General features: G+C 44.3%; 1 protein-coding gene across 3 annotated transcripts in view; it reads left to right on the top strand.

The window, feature by feature from the left end:
• Positions 1 to 14213, top strand: part of SYTL3 (synaptotagmin like 3) — a 79572-nt gene that overhangs the window by 16370 nt on the left and 48989 nt on the right. The window contains exon 1 of one of the 3 annotated variants that reach the window (XM_059176638.1): positions 3753 to 3929. The exons of the other annotated variants lie outside the window; for them this stretch is intronic. Within the exon in view, the coding sequence (XP_059032621.1) occupies positions 3886 to 3929 (44 nt within the window). The 5' untranslated portion in view covers positions 3753 to 3885. Of the gene's footprint in view, positions 1 to 3752; positions 3930 to 14213 lie in introns of those variants that run through there. 3 annotated transcript variants of the gene reach the window in all.

Raw genomic sequence — 14213 nt, 5'->3', positions numbered from 1 at the left:
TGGCGGTTAGACTGGTTTTCAGTCCTTCTTCAGGGGGGGGTTGTTCCTTATGAAGCTACAGATCTGGCGTCTGCGGGAGGAGGTGTGTTTGAGGTGTCCCTACACCACTGCCTTCTCATGCAGCTTTCCGTAAGGCCTTTGGGAAGAGGGATAAGCTGACTTCTATTGGCTACTCAAAGAAATGAGTAGCTTTCTATTAGCGCCAGACTGAATCTTCACGTATTTCAATCTTTTGGTGTCATGAGGTTTTTTAAAAAAAGTTTTTTGACATGGAGTGGGCATTTGGAACTATGCATTTTGGAAATGAGAAACAGCGTCTTTGGCTGAGGCTCCCACTTTTCAAAGCAAGAATGGACTGGTCATTGATGACTTGAAAACACAATAGAGGTTGTCCCTGTTTGTTGGGGACTGTGCCCACAAGGACATTGCAGAACCTTGAGGAGGGGAGACATTCGTCTGGTGTGAATCTAGAATAACCAGAGACTTGGGGAATTTAAAAAGAGCTCCTAAGTGTTGTTGCAGATGGGAGAGTGCCCAGGACAAAGATCAGGAGAGGTACTCACATCGTGGGGGGCCGGTGGCTGGGGTTTCTGTCCCCCTCAGTCAAGAGAGCTGTGCTTATTGGGTCCCTGGCATTAATGATCTCAAATTTCCTGTCCCTTTGCAAGGCTTAATTTCAGTCCCTCATCCAGAGAAGAAGTGAAGTTGTTCAACCAGATTTCTTTGCTCCTAAATAGCACACCTTGTACTTGGACAGCAGCTCGCCAAGTCAGGCTGATTCGGTCAGCGCTAACTCTGCGCCCCTCACTCATTTCACGTCTCTTTGGTTTGCTGAGGCCAATGTCCTTCAGCCTTTGTTTTTTTCTTTGTCTTTCTTTCTTTTAGATATAAATTTTTAATTAAAAAAATTTTAATATATGTATATTTTGCTGGTACAGCTGCTCTGGAGAACAGTATGACAATTCATCAAGACGTTAAAAATAGAGCTTTTTCCTGTTTTTTAGTGCTCCCCGCTCAGCCCTTTAGGCTTTTCTTATCTTGAGAGGGAAGGGCAGGGAGTTGCAGGGAGCTGCCTGGGCTCTTGAGAAAGGAGGTAATAATTCCAAATAATGTCTAGAAAGTCTTAAGATTTCCTTCCCTCCTTTCAATAAACTGTATGTATTTGAAGTCTAATGGTGACCATTGCCTGGTAAGGGATTAAAGGCATTGGTGGTTTTTTGTCTTTGAATAGTTCACTGTAAGCTAAAAACCACACTGGGAAGACGGATGAGGCTGAGGCCGTCTCCTGGGAAGGCAGCCCATTTTGAAACCTGTACCCAAGAGGGTATTGTGACCTCGCTGTTGTAACTCTACCCTCTAAGTACACAAAGTGTGATTTCTAAAACCCCAGTTTCCTTATTGTGAAATAAGGATGCTTTTCAAAATACCAAAGATAATTGCATTATGGGGAATGAAGTGCCTCAGGAAATCATATGGGGAGAGAACGAAATAATTGATAACACGTATTCCACCCCCCTCTCCTTTCTTGGCAACCCTCTGTCCTCTCTCTGGTTTTGTCCACCCTGGACCCCCATCCTAGAGAGAAGGCTGGCAGGACTTTAGAATACTTGACAGTCATGACTGACAGGGGGTGGGGGTCCTAGGTGGGGGACGGACCCCAGAGGCTTTCCTCTCTCTGCAGCTGCCTCAGCTTGAGACTCGGTCCTTGGGAAGAAGTGGATCCGTTGTGGGACCAGGAGGGGGGAAGGAGGTTTTTTAAAATCAGGAAAGGGGAAGCTGTAGGATGGTGATTTAGAAAAACAAAACCAAATGACAGGTTGTGGCCATCAGAGAAAAAGGCCTGTGGGACGTGCTGGCCCTGGAGTTGTGTCGAGGTTCCGGGATGTCTTTGAGGTTTCTGCTTCAAGGCAGTTTTCCTCTTAGAGCTGCTAAGGGGACACCTGGGTGACTCAGTTGGTTAAGTGTCTGCCTTTGGCTCAGGTCGCTATCACAGGGTCCTGGGATCGAGTCCCGCATCAGGTTCCCGGCTTAGTGGGGAGCCGGCTTCTCCCTCTCCTCCCTGCTTGTGCTCTCACTCTTCCTGTCAAATAAATAAATAAAATCTTAAAAAAAAAAAAAAAAAAAAAGAGCTTCTAAATGTCCCTGGGAGCTCTGACAAGAGAGGGGTGAGTTGGCTCAAGGCGATTTTCAGAGCATCTATATTTGGAGTATTTCTGGATGAGGGTCAGGGCCAGGGAGGAAGACAGGCATCCTCAGGGAAAGAGGCCAGCATGGGGATACGGGTTTAGTGTTTTTTTTTAATACTGCATGTCCCTCCCTCCCTCCCTCTCTTTCTTTCTTTTAAAAGTTGTGTTCAGTTAGCCAACGTATCATAGTGTTCAGTGATTCATCAGTTGCATATGACACCCAGTGCTCATCACGTCATGTGCCCTCCTTAGTGTCCATCACCTGGTTACCCCATCCCTCCACCCCCCTCCCTTCTATAAACGTCAGTTTGTTTCTCGGAGTCCAGAGTCTCTCATGCTTTGTCTTCCTCCCTGATTTCTTCCTGTTCAGTTTTCCCTCCCTTTCCCTGTGGTCTTCCACTCCATTCCTTATGTTCCATGAATAAGTGAAACCGTATGATAAATGTCTTTCTCTGCTTGACTTACTTCACTCAACATAATGCCCTCCAGTTCCACCCATGTTGATGCAAATGGTGGGTAGTCCTCCTTTCTGATGGCTGAGTCATATTCCATTGTGTATATGGACCACATCTTCTTATTCATTCATCTGTTGAAAGATATCTTTGCTCTTTCCACAGTTTGGCTATTGTGGTCATTGCTGCTTTGAACGTTGTGGTATCAGTGTCCCTTCATTTTACTATGCCTGTATCTTTGGGGGTGAATACCCAGTGGTGTGATTATTGGGTCATAGGGTTGCTCTATTTTCAACTTCTTGGGGAATTTCCACACTGTTTCCCAGAGTGGCTACACCAGCTTGTATTTCCACCAACAATGTAACAGGGTTCCCCTCTCTCCACATCCTCACCAACACTTGTTGTTTCCTATCTTGTTAATTTTTGCCATTCTAACTGGTGTAAGATGGTATCTTATTGTGGTTTTGATTTGAATCTCCCTGATGGCTAGTGATGATGAACATTTTTTCATGTGTCTGTTAGCCACTCCTATGTCTTCTTTAGAGAAGTGTCTGTTCATGTCTTATGCCCATTTCTTGACTGGATCATTTGTTTTTTTTGGGTGTTGAGTTTGATAAGTTATTTATAGATCTTGGATGCCCGCCTTTTATATCTGAAATGTCACTTGTAAATATCTTCTTCCATTCCATTCCATTGCCTTTTAGTTTTGTTGACTCTTTCTCTTCTGTGCAAGAGTTTTTTTTTTTTTTTTTTTTTTTTTTTATCTTGCACGTTTCATTTAAACCTTGAAACAGGGCAATGAGGATTATTATCCTAATTTTACAGGTGAAACAAGAGGCTAAGAGACAGAAAGTAGTTAGCCTGAGGCCAGGAAGTCAGTTAGACTAGAGCTCTGGTCTCCTGAATCCCATCCCTTCTAGATCTCTGCCATCTCCTGCCTGCAGGGAGGAAAGCCACTCAGAAGACCTTGAATCTTGGGCCACGGAAAATGGGGTGTGAACCTAGATGCTTTGCCAAGAGGAAGCCGTGTCACAGTGCACCAGTGTTCTGTAGGGCGGGGCCGGGGTCCGGGGATGGTGACAGCCAGTGATCTGCAGGAACATATTAGCAGTGAACTGGGCATGAAGTGATAAGGCAGAAGGCAAAACGAAATTGAGAACAAAAGAGAAGCAGCAGAAAGACCTCAGGAAGCAAAGACACATTGAGAAGGACTTGGAAGAACAAAGTTGGTGAAAGTTGCTCTAGTCATGAGGGGCCATGTGTTGTCCTCAGCAAGGAGCCATCAAAAGAGGTGATTTGAAAAAAAAAAAAAAAAAAAAAAAAAAAAAAAAAAAAGAGGTGATTTGGGAGAAGGAAAGAAGAGGAAGAGATGCGTCCTTGCTTCTTGGTTCAGTGGTCCTCCCCCCCCCCCCTTGTACTGACAATTCCCACGGATGACATGGGATGAGGTAACAACCATGTTGAAATGTCAGGGAGACTAAGCTTCATATTTGCTTGTTTGCTTGGTTTTGAAAGATAAGATTGAACTGGATGACTTCGGTTCACATTGATTTTTTTTTCCCTTCAAAATCATTGACTGTGCAGTAGCATCCAACTTCATGTGTCTAGAAAGGACCTGCTCATCCTCCTGGAAGCAGATGGCTGAGGAATTATAGGTGCTCAAGACATTTGTCTTTCAAACTGTGATCTTTTCCTCTTGCTTTGTAACTGGCCGTGACCATAAGCAATCGTTCATTCTTCAGTCTCAGATATTCGTTGGGATGTCCTTTCTCTCTGTTGCATCAGGAATGTTTGCTATTTATAAATAAGTAAATCAGACATTTTAGAGCGAGGGTTTCAAATGGTGGGAGGTTGTATGGTTGATCCCAGGATACTTTCTTGGGCTGCTTACATGTCTCTGATCTACTCTGCCGGAAGCTCATGGAGAGAAAATTAAGAGTGCCCAGTTACACATGGATATACAATCCTTGGCATTCATTATCACATACTTAGTTCTCTGGTTGGGGTTTGAATTATTGCTGCAGAGTAGGAAGGGTTAAAATGAGATTTTTGGAATTTATTAAAGGGGATATTTTGGTTGTTGCTCAAACACACTTTAGGTTAGGATTTAGATGTAAAGATATCATTACAGAATGATGTACTCTCTCTTTTGCATTGTGTGAAATAATTTTTATTGACAATCACGTGACATGTCAAGATAAGTTTTACAGCAGTTGCGTTTCCTGCTTAGAGTAAGACATCCCAGAGTTTGGAAAATATAATCTTTGAAATTTCATACTGATGCTCCCAGCATTTCCCTAATGCCATGTTTTGTTTGATAAAATACTGAATCCTCACTTCATACCCATCAAGTCAAATGTATGGGAATGGTATAATTTACAGTCTTTATTGTAAATGCTTCTGCTCTTCAAGTGAGTAAAAAGTATAACTCTATGAAATATTGAAAAGGAACTGAATGCTGGGTGTGGTATAGGGGGTCAGCGAGGAAGGATGTTAGCTTGGTGCCGAGGTTAAAGTGACATGTCTTTGCTGTCTCTCTTCTATTTCAAAACCTGATTTTTTTTCTAATCTGATTTTTAACATTGCTGATAGAAATTATGGTCGTGAGTTTCACAAGAAAAAGTATACACAAGTTGAATATATTGAGTAAATATGTAACATAGTCATACGTGTGCACATTTTCAAGAGATTAGCCACTGAAACCAACTTTACAAGGGAAAAGCCTCTTGTTCTTTAAGGTAAGGTTTTGTTTTCTTTGTTCTGACTTGGAGATGGCATCTGTTTTAGTCCTCACCTTCTAGCTTGGCTGTTTCATAAGGTACATGTACAACGTTTTCTGTAGGAATATGGTAGATGACAACTGTATGTAGGATCATGACCTTCTTTTTTTTTTTTTTTTTTTTTTACAGACAGAGATCACAAGTAGGCAGAGAGGCAGGCAGAGAGAGAGAGAGAGAGAGGAGGAAGCAGGCTCCCTGCCTAGCAGAGAGCCTGATGCAGGACTTGATCCCAGGACCTTGGAATCGTGACCTGAGCCGAAGGCAGAGGCTTAACCCACTGAGCCACCCAGGCGCCCCCATGACATTCTTTTTAATCCTTGGGTCCAAATGGGAGTAATGACCATTTAGTATTCTTGGAAGCCCTTGTGCTACTAAAACAGTAAAAAAGTAGAAGTGTCTAGGACAGTTTTGGGAAAAGTTTATTTTTGAGAAGTTTATTTTGTACGTACTAGAGGGAATGCTTTCACAATAATTTGAGTATCATTCCTTTTTTTGAAGCTGAAATTTATTCTGCCATCAGTACATGATTTGTCACACAGGCCTTGCTTCTAAAACCTTTCTTTGAGGTTAGTAAGCCTTCCGCATCATTAACGCTCTTGTTCAGACTTGACATTGTCACCACACTCAGCCCAGCAGAAATTTTTCGCCCTGAGGGGAAGGCCAGCACGAGAAGTCTGCTTTCCTGGGCTGGCGCTTTGCACAGTAGAGAGGTGCTGCCTTAGTTAACACTCTGAGCTAGAAATAAGGGTCCTGGCAGATGGAGGGATCCCGGACAGGCCTGTAGTTCCTTTGAAGTCATGTTTTCATAGGAATGTCCACAATGCCATGCCCATGTCCATAGAGAGACAAAAGTGCATCCCAACGCCAGAGAGAAATCGTGTGGCTTGAGTGGTTTTTGATGATTCATCTCCTGCCCTGTTCCATTAGTGCAGATAGTTAAGAACAGACAGTTTTGTTCAAAGAAAGTTGCCCATGGATTTCTAGCTAATGTGAAAGCTGACCTCAGCATGTTATACTCCTCTGAAATGCCTTCTGTCTTTGGGATGCTTTGGTGATGATGGGATTCGATTTTGTGATATCTTTCTAAGACTCAACCTTACACTTGATGACTCTTTTAAGAAATTAACAAAGGTGCTTCTTTAAAAGGAAAGAAACACATCTGCCTAATTCTATTATGCACTTTGCTACCCATACAGACAGTGCTTTTGTAACTACAGAAATGAAGTCATCAGATATGAAATCAGCTATTCCTTTCCTTCCCTTTTCGAAACTGTAAAAATCTACTAACAAGGCAGTGAAACTGTTACCTTGAACAGAATCCTCCAAGCACAGGTTTTGCCATCTCTGAAATGGTCACTTTGTGTTTAAGGCTCCACAATCTAGAGGTGGTAGGTTCACGTTGCCTAATGCTTAGGAAAGGAAGAAGGAACATCCTACGCACCATATAATCTGACATGTTAAGCCCATCTGGGTTAATTTTCAGTTTGATTTGGGAAATGTATTTAAAGTTTGAATCTTCTCATAAATGTCGATAGACCCTAGGGCAGCTGGCTGGCTCAGCCCGGAAGACATGTGATTTTCCTTCTCAGGGTCGTGAGCTCAAGCCCCATGTTGGTCCTGGAGCCTACTTAAAATTAAAAAATAAATAAGTTTTAAAATGTCGACAGATCCTAAGAACTAATATACTATACTAGTATATTAGTATATATATATATATTTTTTATTAATACATATAATATAGAATTATGATGTACCACTTGCCTGGCAGCCTGTGTAAACAGTTTCCCAGCTGGGAACCAATCCGGGTAAGTGGGCTGGGGCTGCTGGCGGGCCTGTGTGGACATAGCAGGCCAGCTGCCGCCCTGTCAGGAGGCGGGGGGCTCTGCCTGGCCTCGGGCACCCCCGGGAACCATTCTGCCTGGGTGGGAAGAAAGGTCATTTCTTTCTCATCAACCTCTGAGAGGCAGCAGCCGGGATGGGGGTGGCCCCAGGGGGGCTGGGTGCTCGCTGCCGGCGAAGCGCTGTTCACTTGTGATCCTGCTTTGGGCCCCTTTCAAGGGCAGCTCCTCCTCTCCCGCAGCCAGCGGCCTGGTTTTCCTCTCTGAGTCTGTGTAGTCAGGGAAGCGAGGCTTGGCCGGGAGGCCACAGTGATGTGAGGAAACGTGTGGGCCCCAGGGGGTGAGTGGCCTGGAGCCATGGGCCCCTTCAGTGACGCGGGGAGCCTGGCGGGCCCTGCTTCCTCCCTGGCCTTTTGCCACCTGAAATAACAAAATGAAGATATTAAGGTTTTGTTTTGTTTTTTTTTTTAAGATTTGTTTATTTATTTTAGAGAGAGAGGGAGCGAGCTCAAGTGGGAGGGGCAGAGGGAGAGGGAGAGAGAATCTCCAGCAGACGCCGAGATGAGACGCTGAGCGTGGAGCCCGACTCAGGGCTGGGTCCCAGGACCCCGAGGTCATGACCTGAACCCAAACCAAGAGTTGGATGTTTCGATGACCGTTGCCGTCAACGCGCCTCTGCATAGTGGTTTATGACAAAACCTTGTAGCTTTCGAACACTCACACAATAAACCAGTGTTCACCGCAGCCTTATTCACAACAGTCACAGGACAACCCTTTGTCTGTTAACTGATGAGTGCGTAAACAGAATGTGATACATACGTGCGTGCAACGTCACTCAGCCACGACAAATAATGAGATTTAATACCTGCGCAAACAGGGATGAACTTCACAAACACTATGTTAAGTGAAGTAAGGCAGAAGGAAAAATGTATGATTCTACTCACATGATGCACCCAGGGTAGAGTCAGAAATTCATAGAGACAGAAATGTTTACAAATGTTACTCATTTCATCGTCTTTAAATATTTATATTGTTATACAAATTACTCCTTTTATGTCCTAGAACATCTCCCTCAGTGATTACTCGTGTCACCTGCATAGTTTTACGATTATAGTTTACAATTATTAAACCGACTCTAAGGTTTAACACATCTGAGCGCTCATTGCCCATCTTTTGAGGCCGTGATTTCCCAATTTGCAAGTTCTTTATTGTGATTCATTTTTCAATTAACTGAAGTGCCTCTTGAAGGACTTTTTTGCCCCCAGAAGAGCATGTGGGTGGCATAAGATCTGAGTCATTGCAAATTTAAGGTTTTCCTCCATAACCTTTGCTCATGAGTAAAACCTTAGGTCCCAACCTTTTCATCTCAAAGTTCAGGAAACGTGTTCTCATTGTCCTTTGGAATTTAATATGACAGAGACATCTGAAGCTATTTTTATTTTTATTTCTTTTAGTGATCATCTGGTTTTTATGTGTTACAAACACTGGCTTTTCTTCCCCCGTAGACTTGTAATTAAAAATGGTTTCTCATCCATGTCTGGTTGTGAGCTCTTCTATGTTGGATTTAAGGAATAAAGTCCCTTTGAGCCCTCATCCTCTCGATTTCCTTGTCTTAAAAAATCTTTCTCTCCCTCTCTGTATGTGTATATATATATACACACATACATACACATACATATATGTGTGTGTATATATATGTACATATATATACATATATACACATATGTATATATGTATGTATATATATGTATGTGTATATGTGTATATATATGTATGTATATATATATTTAGGGGTGCCTGGGTGGTGCACTTGTTTAAACATCTGGCTTCTCTAAAGGCTCGGGTCATGACCTCAGGGTCATGGGATCTGGCTCCACATGGGTCTCCATGCTGAGCATGGAGTCTGCTTGAGACTTTCTCTCTCCCTCAGCCTCTCTCCCCTGTGCCCTCTCTCTCTCTCAAATAGCAAATCTTAAAAAATTTTTACAAACTTTAATTGTGATAAAATAGATATAACATAAAATTTACTATCTTCGCTCTTTTTCACCCTACAGTTTAGAGGCAAGTCTGTCCACATCTTCAGGCAGCCCTCACCACCGTCCATCTCTGGAACTTTTCCATCTTGCAAAACTGAAACTTTATACCAGTTAAACAACTATTTCTTCCTTCCGCTGGGAACCAGCATTGTATTTCAGAATTCGCAGATTCTAGCTGCCCAGATCAGGAGAATCATGCAGTCTTTGTCTTTTTACGATCGGCTCATTTCACTGAGCAGAATGTTGTAGGTTACCGCAAGTTCCCTCACTTTTTAAGGCTGTGTATTCAAGGTGCTTATTCTGTCACGTGTCTGTGTCACATTTTGTTTGTCTGTTGGTTCCTTGATGGACACTTGGATGAATTCTAGCCTTTGGCTATTGTGAATGGTGCTGTTGTGAACATGGTTGTGCAGAAGAGACCGTTCTTTTGGAGATAGACCCAGAAGTGGAATTGTTGGCTCGTGTGATACTTCGATGTTTAATTTTTTCATCCTGTTTCCCATAGTAGCACACCATTTAATGATCCCACCGGCGGCGCACACAGCAACCATTTCCCTTACGTTCTCGTCAACACTTGGTCTTTTCAGGTTGTTTTGTTTTGCTTTGTTTTTGCTAGTAGCCCCCCTAATGGGTGGGAGGTGAAGGTCTGCTTGGTTTTTGACTCGGTAACATTTTCGTCAGTCAGCTGTGAGGCCCCTGACCGTGTTTTATACCCCTTGCCCTAGCTTCTTAGAGGGTAACTTTTAATGCGTAGGTTACCTTTGTTCTCTGTCTCCAACATCTGACGTCTTTTACTTTTCTGTTCATGTTCCAGAAAAGCGCGTCTGCTGGGTCAGCTCACTCATTCAGCTTTCCGGCCTCTCCATTCTGCTACTGCTTCCTGGCAGACTGTTCTCTCTCCCTCTCTCTCTCTCTCTTTTTTTTTTTTTTTTGCCAGATTTGTCTTTATTCTAGTCTGATTTCTGTTCATGTCAGCCTGGTTTCTCCTTCTGTCTTTCTGTCTCCTTCTCTTAGACATGGGTCTCAGGTGGCTTTTGAGGACGAAGTACTCTCTAAAACGTTCCCCATTTCCCCGAGTGCTACGTGTCCTGAGACACCTTCGGCGTTTTGTCAGACGCTCTCAGTTGTCTCTTTGGGCTGAGGAATTGCCAACAAGCACAGACTCCTGTTTCTCACCCTTCCTGTGGTCCCTACGGCAGTGGGTTGGGGGGGCTCTTCTTAGATCTCTAGGAACAGGGCAATGTGCGGTCTCTAACCCGATTCTTTGTCGAGGCCTCAAGTGCAGCAATTTTTCTCACTTTTGTCAATATGATGTAATAAACCAAGAGTCACAAACACATGACCAACAGCCTGCCGACAGGTCATGTGTCTTTGGCCTGGAGTCTAATATTTATCATTTCAATGCCTTAAAACGGACTGCGGGGTCTCCAACTCACCACAGTCCTCACCCCTCCCTATCGTCTGCACACAGCCTGCTTCCCTCTTTTATAGTCTCTACCCGGTGCCTGAGTCCGTGACCCCCACTCCACGTGCTTAGAAGGGCCCACACACGTTAGATCTCAGTGCACAGCCCAGCAGGATTCCAGCCTCTCCCTACAGTTCTCAGGGGCTCCCCACAAGGCTTTTTATTCATTTACCAACCCACATGGATTCTCTGGCCCCTGCCATGTGCCCCAGTCAGGCTTGGTGCTGTGAATTCACACAGGGGGCACCTGTCTTCTCTCTGAGGTCAGCTGAGGGAGAGCTACAACCATTTTGCAAGAAGGGGTGGCAGCAGCTTGATGCGATCTTTTCTTTATCTTCATCTTGATTCTCTGAGTCCTCCCCTAGTTACCAAGGATTTAATCACTACGGTCAATCTTTTTTTTCCTGTAAAAACGTTGAAAGCAGATCAACTGAGCTGGCAGGAAAAAACATCACTGTTCTGCTTTGTAACTAAAAACCGTCTTAGATGTGAGATTATTTGAAGTAAAAATACACTGAGAAAATCCCACCATAGGCTCGCCTCAGACTCCTCCAGCTGGGAATTACCCAACAGGTGGACAGGCTAGCACAAAGCCGTTAGGTGGGTCTCAGTTTTATAATATTCAGCTTCTTCATTTGGACTTTTGTCAACTTGTTCGTTTGATGGGCCCTCAGGGACCTCCTGAGGCTTCCTGGCCGTCAGGACATCGGCTGGAGAGCAGATCTACCCCGGGGAGAGGCATCTCCGGAGGCATTTCCAGAATCCCATCTCTGCAGACCAGTTTTCCACCTCTTGTCCCTTGAAATGGTGGAAAATACATTAAGCAACTCTAGGGACATGATGTTGACTTTTTGAAGAGCATAAGGCGTGGTTATGGTTAGCTGTTAGGTGGCATGTGTTACTGTTAACTGTCCGTCCGCAGATGCAAGTAATTTCGATGCAAAGTAAAACTGCATTCCAGCAGGCTGTTTGACTCACTGCTTGCTCTGAGAGTAACAGGTCAAAGGCTCTTTCTGCTCCGGTCATCCGTTCATTGTATCATTCAACATTTGTATGCTGGGGTTTGCGAAGTGCTTTTCAACAGTTACTTCTTGTTTGCTGCTGAAAGGACAGCATGAGCAGAGTTCAAGGCTATGAGAATGGATGCCAGGACCTCCGGGAGTGTAGTTAGAGCTGGCTCTGTGCCGCGGGCTTGGCATTTATGGGAGCGATCTTAGCACAGAGTCAAAGGAAGGTCAGATGCTCTCCTGATTCCGGAGCTTCTGCTGTCTCCACAAACCCTAGGCTTTTGCTTTCCAAGATGTATTTGTCAATTGATTGAAAATGTTTTTTAAAGGTTTTTAAAATTTACTCATTTGGGAGGCAAGCAAAGGGAGTAGGAAGGGCAAAGGGAGAATGAGCAGCAGACTCCCTGCTGAGCGGAGAGCAGGACTGTGGGCTCAATCTCAGGACCCTGAGGTCATGACCAGAGCTGAGGGCAAACACTTAACCGACTGAGCCATCCAGGTGCCCCTGATTGAACAAGTTTTAAAGAAGCAAGTCTCGATTCTGAAGAATGTAAAAGCATTAGCCTATTGCTGAGCTCAGAAAATGTTTCAAGAAACTTTCATAGCCAGATTCTGATTAATCACCTGGGGAGAAATAACAATATGTTTCCTCTGGTTACTGTGAGTCAAGCTACCCTACGTTGGCCCTAACGAGGACAGAGACGAGCAGGTGCGGCCACTGCAAAGTCTGCTCGCCTTTGTCGATAAGAGCAACAGATGGTACCCCTTTTTGTATCTCGGGGTTGGTGTGGACAGGGAGCCTTTGGGAAGGATATTAGGGAACCATTGCTTAGGAATGGCTGATTCAGCAAGGATTGGGAGGTCCAGCTCAAATCTATTCTCAAAGGAAACAGAGCCTCCAATGCAAAAAACATGCATTTTGACATATGGTCTAGGACAGTGGTGTTTTTATCCTTCTATTCTTTACTCAGAGATGGGCTGGAGACACACAAAGTCTGTGTCCAGAGCTCTGCTGCCAGAAAAGCTCCTGCTTGAGCTTCACAAATCGTCAACTGGGATATGCAGTTACAGGACCCAGCGCCAGCAGACGGATATTTTAATTCACTGCAGAGGTTCTGAAATCAGGGCTGGAGGAGGACAGTGGTTTACTCAGGTGTCTGCACCCTCCCCTTTCCTCCACTGAGCTTTCCTTTCGTGATTGTGGATCCGTGCATGGTGTCTGGCTTGGCTCGGCTAGTCTTGGCTGACTGTCGGGGGTTGTGGTTTGATTCACTGCTGAATTCTCAGCTCTGACCTCCTTCCCGTCTGAAGCCGGCACCATCCCTGTCCTGCCCTGGACATGGATGCTTTTGGTCCCAAGGGTTACAGGCTGTGCAGCATGCCAAGCTAGACTGGCTGAAACGGTCACCACCACCAGGAAGGAAAGTCCAGGAAGTCGAGTTCATTTAGTAGTTGGAGGTCTCTTGTTTCCACATTTGATTTTGCTCCTCTACTCTCTTCGTCTGATGGTTAGACTTCGTCCTGCTGGTAAGGATGGAAGAGTTGCCCACGGGCATAAACGGTTGGCAGGTGCGGTCCTTCGAAGAGCTTGACTTCCCGGCTGCCCCATTCATCTCTCCAGACTTTGCCTGGTGCCTGATGCTCTCCTTGCCTGCGGAGGGAACTTCCGAGGAGCTGAGTGTCGTGTTTCGTGTCAGTTTATTAGATTAGATGTTTGTATTTACAGTGCCGACTTTTTCCTGTTTTTTCTCCCCACCCTAGGGACATATCACAGTTGAACATTCTATATATTTTGGCTCTGAATGGCAGTGACTGATGATCAAAATTCTGTTATCACAATTTATAAAAGCCCTGTGTATTTTTCCCTTGTTCTAGTCACTAAGCATTGGGAATCATGATTTACTTAGTAATTGGAGAACATGACAGTTGCTCACGAGATAAAGTAGAGGAAGCTGGTTGATGTCTTCCAACAATTATTAGAACCCCGTAGAGGAAGAGGGTATTTTAAAAACATGTGGCTGGACATGTATTTGTGAAGTGACTACATTTGTAACAGTTCTAAGCATTGGTTAAGAAAAATCCATCTGCGTTCATATGTAGCCTAAAAGATCCTAATGGAGAATTTATTTCAGTATCTTATAGATGAGAATTCATAAGTTGACATTCTAATTTTTCTTCAACTTTCATAATCCAGGAATTGGCAAGTTTTGTGGCACATTATTTTAAGGGTGTGAAAAACTTGTAGTATTTGTGTATTTGCGGGGCTGAAGAGGAACCCCAGCAGCTGCCAGCAGAGCAATGGCCAACAAAAGGCCGTTTCGTAGATGGTCCACTCGGACCCACGTCCAGGATCTCCACCCCGTGCATGGATCCCACATTCCACACGTCAGGTCTGTCCAGGAAACTTCACGGCTACTCTGTCAGCTTTTGGGAAACATCGTGGTTAACA

The sequence above is a fragment of the Mustela lutreola genome, chromosome 6 (genome assembly GCF_030435805.1).
Source record: "Mustela lutreola isolate mMusLut2 chromosome 6, mMusLut2.pri, whole genome shotgun sequence".
In the NCBI taxonomy this organism is placed as follows: Eukaryota; Metazoa; Chordata; class Mammalia; order Carnivora; family Mustelidae; genus Mustela; species Mustela lutreola.
The sequence above is the reverse complement of the archived record's forward strand: the minus strand, read 5'-3'. Positions and strand labels throughout refer to the sequence as shown.